General features: G+C 53.7%; 1 protein-coding gene across 1 annotated transcript in view; it reads left to right on the plus strand.

Moving 5' to 3' along the window:
* Nucleotides 1-5,821, plus strand: part of LOC114485542 (rho GTPase-activating protein 10-like) — a 21,741-nt gene extending 15,920 nt beyond the window's left edge. The window contains exon 4 of the mRNA XM_028487153.2: nt 5,059-5,821. Within this exon, the coding sequence (XP_028342954.1) occupies nt 5,059-5,147 (89 nt within the window). The 3' untranslated portion in view covers nt 5,148-5,821. The remainder of the gene's footprint in view (nt 1-5,058) is intronic.
* Nucleotides 5,822-6,305: the final 484 nt, after the last annotated feature.

The raw sequence follows: 6,305 nt of genomic DNA on the forward strand, positions 1-6,305 counted from the left end.
TCTCTCTCTCTCTCTCTGTATATACTCATATCCATGTATACACACACATACAGGCATACGCACACATATCTCAGTGTGTTTTGGGAACAGGAGAGTGATTGATAGCAGGTAGCTATCAACTCTGCACTTATTTTGCCTGAGGTCAGTTGGCTCTTCCACTTTCTCTGTGACCCTGGACAAGTTCCTTAAGTTCTCTCTGCATCAGCTTCTCCATCCTAAGCCACAAGGATGTCCACACGTGTGGTGATGTGTCAGGGCAGCATTTTGGGCCACGTGTGCAGCACATTGTGGAGGATGTTGCTGACCTTGGAGCCTCGCTTGGCGCTCTGTGCACCCGGCTTCGTTTTGAGCCAAGGCACATACCACTCAGATTCCGGGCTTTGTGGCGCTGGTGTCCTCAGGTCCTCCCCCAGGCCAGCTGCTCTAGAGACGCTTGTTGATGTGTTGACACCTTCCCCGTACAGGAGCACGTGCACGTCTCGTTTGATGCGAGCTCCTTGCCTCGCAGCCCCTGCATCCTACTCCTGGTCTTCTGTTGCCAAAGATACGCACGGGGACCACGATCGGAACCCACATCCCCAGACTTACTGTTTCTTAGGGTGGTTCTTAAAGGTCACAGAAAATGGAAGACCCTTAAGCAGGATTTATTCTTTTCTGTGTGTTTGTACCTTCATCTTCTGTGCATAGTTGATCTCTTAGCAGAGACTTGATAACTAGTTAGAAGTGTTTGCTCAGAGCACGTCTAGTGATGCCTCTCCTTGAACGGCTGCGGCTCTTGCCTTCCGATGACGGACGCAGGCCGGGCCGGAGCAGCAGCTCCCCTGGCCTCAGCTCCCGTTGCTCCAGGCGGCCGCTGTTTATAACTCAGCCACTGGAGTGTCGCTGGGAACACGTCCTTCCTGCAGACCAGGGATACTTAGCATCGCTGAAATGCCTAAGACGATTTTTCTGTGTTCATTTGACAATTTGGAGTCTTCCAGCTACCATAAATGCTCTTGCCTTGCCAGCCGCTCTTGTCCCTCGTGCAGGCAACAAAGGAAATTGGCTTACGCCATTCAGTGGCCTTTGGAGAAGACAAAATCCGGGTCAAAGTGGCCCCTGGGCCGCATCGTCAGTAGTCACGCGGTTGCGAACATATACAACAGTAGGAAATCCTGACCCAGAGTGTGGAAGGGAAAGGGATCTTTAGTAATCACCTTGCCCCATGACTGTTCCTTGCTCTTCGCTCTTACCGTGTGGGCCTGGACTTGAGTTTAAATTCTAAGCTGAAGATTCATTTCTATAGTAGACGCACTAATGCTTAGCCGTTGTTCTGGGGCAGTGCCTCCCGTATCCTCCAGGGGGCGCCGTGTGTAGGGTCTTAGGGCAGCTGATGTGCGTGTGACAACCAGAGGCCAGTGCCCTTTTCTCTGGGCCTGGGGAACCTCAGAAATACGTTACCTTGGCGACCAGTCAGTTCTGCTCTCTTTCCCGATAGGTAGCCCTGCAGCTGCTGGACCCACCAGTCCAAGCAGGGAGTGGTCTCCCTCCCCAGGGCTGCCCGGCGTTAGGATTTCCAAGGTCTGGCTCTCTCTGGGCAGGGAGGCTGGCTGCCTTGTTTGCCAGACTTTGTTCATTTCTAACCTGGAGACAAGATCTGTCCATTGTTTGGGGAGCAGGTGTGGCCCAGATTCATCTTTAAAAGCTGCTGGTGATTCATTTTAAAGTCCTCAGATATATAAGGAGCAATCCTTGGGAGACAGCTTGCCATTATCTTAGAAAGTTGACCCTCTTATAGACCCCACAACCTAACAGTTGTGTTCTTATATATATCCCTAACATGAGGGAATCTTAGAAACTCATTTTAAGTAAAAAAAATTAAGTGCAGGAAGCCTCTATAGCGTGTGATTCTGGTTCAACTCACAAATAAACAAAATAGTATATTATTAGGGATATAAACGTATGTGATGAACCTGTGTTTGAACCATCGCTGGGGTAAGACAGTGAGAAACACAGCATTGAAGCTGCCGATCCCCTTGGAGCAGGGGGAGGGTATGAGGGGGGAGGGCAGGACACAGGAAAGAGCCCAGGACGGAGGCGACCATGTCGGCTGCAGGTCTTGAGTTGAGTGTGGGTTCCTGCTAGTTGTTGTATAATGATGATTTAGATAGTTGTCATTCATATTGTTTACATTTTGCTAAAAAATACCCCAAGCTGAGACCAGATTCTGTTCTGGAGAAAGCTTCTCACAAAGTATTCTTGTCCCTAGCTCAGTGTCCTCGTTATGGGATGGTAAATCAGGAGGACATGGAGAAACCACCGTGAGATACCACCTTACAACCTATTAGGATGGTCGTTATCAAAAATATGGAAAATAACGAGTGTTGGTGAGGATGTGAAGAAATTGGTACCCCTGTGCACGGCCGGTGGGAATGTAAAATGGTGCAGCTGCTGTGGAAAACAGTAGGGCAGGTCCTCAGCAATTAATCGTAGAATTACCATGTAGTCCAGTAATTCCTCTTCTGGATATATAGCCCAAAGAGTTGAAAGCAGAGACTCAAACATACTTGTACACCCATGTGCGTAGCTGCGTTATTCACAATAGCCAAAAGGTAGAAACAGCCCAAATGTCCGCTGGCAGACGAATGGATAAACAAAATGTGGTCTGTACATATCATAGTGTATTCAGCCATAAAAGGGGTGAAATTCTGACACATGCTGCAACATGGATGAACCTTGAAGACATTATGCTAAGTGAGATAACCCAGTCACCAAAGGACAAATATTGTATGATTCCCCTGATCTGAAATATCTGTAGTAGGCATGCTCATGAAGACAGAAAATAGAATAAAGGTTGCCAGGAGCTTGGGGAGGGGGAATGGGGAGTTAGTGTTTAATGGGGACAGAATTTCAGTTTGGGAAGATGAAGAAGTTCTGGAAATGGATAGTGGGGATGGTTATACAGCATTGTGAATGTACTCAATGCCGCTGAACTGTACACTTAAAAATGGTTACAGTGGTTACATATCTACATATATATGTTACCTATATTTTACCACAAGTAGAAAAGGTCATGATAGCAGGGAGCATTGGTGTAACTGTCATCATATACTCCTCAGGTTCTTAAGGACGTGAGCCTCGCCCGGGGCCAGCACAGCTCGTTAGTGGCAGGACAGGGTCTGTGGCGTAGGCGGCAGCTGGCACACAGTTAGTGCTCTCCCCAGTGTGTGCCAAGTGAGTGCTGTACTGTTTGCCGTGTGTCATGGGAGTCTTCCGTGAGCAGCCTCTCGGTGTGGGGCGTGGAGCTACCGACCTGCCCTGTCCGCACGGGAGATCGTGGCCAGGTGGCAGCCCAGCGTGCGGGAACGGGCGGGAATGGTCCCTCATTCCTCTCCCACGGTCACTACCTCCCTGGGTGTTTGAGGAAAGGACCTACTCGGCCCCCAGACCCCCACCCCGCGTTGCACGACCCCTGGGTGCCTTTCCCATAGAATCCAGTCCTTTTCCCCAATGGGGGCTGTGCTCCGATGGCATTGCCAGCGTGGGATTAAGTGAGAGCCCTTAAAAACCCTGCTGTGAGGATCGATGTCGGGGTAAAAGGGTGCGAAGAAAGGGGTGCCACCAGGTCACCTGGAAGGTGCATCTCTGGTTCATTTGTTTATTCATCCTTTCAGCAAATCATCCTGGTCAAGCACTGTGCTGGGGAACGCAGGTCGCCTTATGTTAGAGCCTAGACTAGGAGGGAGAGTCGTGTGTGTGTGTGTGTGTGTGTGTCTCACACCCCACCCCCACCCCAACTCGGGCACATATGGCGGCTCTGACCTGGTCTGGAGCATTGGGAGTGGTCTCGGAGGGAGGGGATACCTCAGCTGGGATCTGAAGAGCAAGGAGGGTTGTCCAGGCATAAACGGGGAGGAAAGCAGAGGACCAGCCATGCAGAGGTCCGACTGTGGGTTGCTACACAGGAGTGGGTTATGAACCCCTTTTTCTGAGTTGCCATCAGCATTGAAAAATAATAGAAAAGAGTGCATCACACACAGTGAGGAAGTACTGTTCCGTGAAGCGTTTGTGTATTGGGCACGTGGACGTGTGTGCTGCGTTTCAGCTACACAGTCCGCCATCTTTGATGGGTTGTGGTCATGGCTGCCTTGCTCGGCCAGCTCCCGACTTGGTCTGCTGATCCAGCCCGCACCTCCCCTTTCTTCTACGTGCACGGCTGCCACATCTGCTCCTGGCCGTGGCCGAGGCCTGAGTCGGGGCCTGTCCACAGGTGGGGGTTACTGGATGCTTCTAAACCCTGGTGATGAATGTCTGGACCCTGTGCCCTTTGCTGTCCGGCCTGCGGTCACTGTCCCGTGTGTCCGTCAAGGCTCTTTGTGGAACGTGGAGTGTGCTGGGCACTGTGCCCAGCTGTGGAAGGTCTTGCCCTGCCCTCAGGAGTTCCCCGTCCAGGTGGCAGTCAGACAGGTGCCCAGATGATGCCGGTGAGGCCTGGCAAGTGCCGAGAATGGCCGAGGAAGCCTCCCCAGAGGACAGGGTATCTGGGGTCTCTGACGAGGAAGAATTCCCCGGTGAAGAAGTCGGTGAAGAAGTGGGGAAAGGCATGTCAGCAGACGGCGCTGCAGGTACAGAGGCCTAGAGGCTCAGCCGGGGCTTTCTGTGGATGCTTCACTGTGGGTGACGTGGGTGAGTGACTGGTGGCTCGGGAGGTGGCAGGGCCAGGTGCCCGTGCAAGCTTGGGTTTGTTCCTACAGACAGTGGATGTTATGCAGGGCAGTGCCGTGTCCAGCTGTGTGTTCTGGAAAGTTCATTGAGCTCCTTTGTGCACTGTGGATTGGGAAGAGCCTGACTGGAAGCTGGGGGACCAGTTAGGAGGCTGTGGCATGAAGACAGGTGAAGGCTGGGGTGACCAGGGGGGCACCTATAAATAACTCTTGTGCAGATTTGTAACCAGACATCCCAGGAATGGCCCCTGTTTCGGTGTTGGTTGAGCCTTTAAGACCCACAGCGGTGCTGTGAGTTCCCAGGTGGAAATTACCTGGGAGCATTTTGGTAAAAAGGATTTCTCTTCCTTTTCAGTGCAAACCTCAAGGGAACCTGGCTGGCTGGAAGGGACTTTGAATGGTAAGAGGGGCCTGATTCCACAGAATTACGTCAAGCTGCTGTAGCAACTGGCCCGTGAGGGCCCCGCTGCAGACCCTGGCCCCCGAGGACCTGCCTGTGGGGTGTGAGGACCGTCTTCCCCCCGGGTGAACCCACGGCCACCTGGACACAAGGCAATGACAGATCACGGACTGGCACTCTGGGGTGGAGGGGGTGGGGTGGAATACTGCTAGACGTGGGGGGAGAGGGGACGCACTGCACAGACCTGCGTAGGGCTGTGCGGATATGTGCAGCGGGAGAAGGATGCCCAGGTTAACAGGATGGACTTTGCATATTCAAGCCTTGGGACTCGTGAGTTTTAATTTTCCCGTCTGCAGAGCGAGAGGAAGGGCAGCCTTCTGCCGGCCCGCCTGCCCCACTGACGGCCATACCACCGGGCACCCCCCCCTCCCACCGTGCACCTGAAAGGGAACTGCGTTTGCAGGTTGTGCCCTTAACTCTGGTGTCGTGGAGGGGCTGCCGCGGGCGGGCAGTGCATTGGTCTAAACCCAGAGGGCAGCGGACAGAGGCTCCTTGTCGTATGGACAGCTGCCCTGGGGACCCCACACTCACTGGACTTAGGGCACCGGCGGACTCACAGCAGGCTTTCTCCTCCATGCTGCTCACCTGTGTGCCGTTTCCCCAACCATCACCTTTCAGCCCCGAGCTCTCTGTACATGAAATAAAATATAATTTACTATTGGATCTATGTCCTCACGTGGGGAAGAGACTGTGGAATTCACTCACTCTGTAACATTTCACGATCTGGCAGCCGGCGGACGGGCACGCGCTGTGCCCTGGCGTTGGCACGTGTGCGCCCACAGGCAGGACGGGTCACCCAGGAGCCTTGCTGCTTCGGAGCGGGGCGTGTTTCTGGGGGCAGCGGTCTTCTCTGACAGGTGAGATCCTGGTGGGCCCCCTCCAGCTGCCTCAGCTGGCCTCTCCCGTGTGTCCTGCGGGAACCCGGGCCAGGATGGGGCTGGGGCGCTGCCCCCCAGGGCTTTGTGTGTGAGGCCCGCCCTCCCGATGACCTTCAGTGTGCAGCGCTGTCCCCACCCCACACTCCCTATGTTTTCCAGGCCTTGACGATCACGTCTCCATCTGGATTTAAGCCGGGCTGCAGGGCGGCGGGTCGGGCATTCGGACTGTTCCTGGAGGAACCTCAGCCACGCCCCTGCAACGGA

The sequence above is a fragment of the Physeter macrocephalus genome, unplaced genomic scaffold (assembly GCF_002837175.3).
Source record: "Physeter macrocephalus isolate SW-GA unplaced genomic scaffold, ASM283717v5 random_1655, whole genome shotgun sequence".
Classification (NCBI taxonomy): domain Eukaryota; kingdom Metazoa; phylum Chordata; class Mammalia; order Artiodactyla; family Physeteridae; genus Physeter; species Physeter macrocephalus.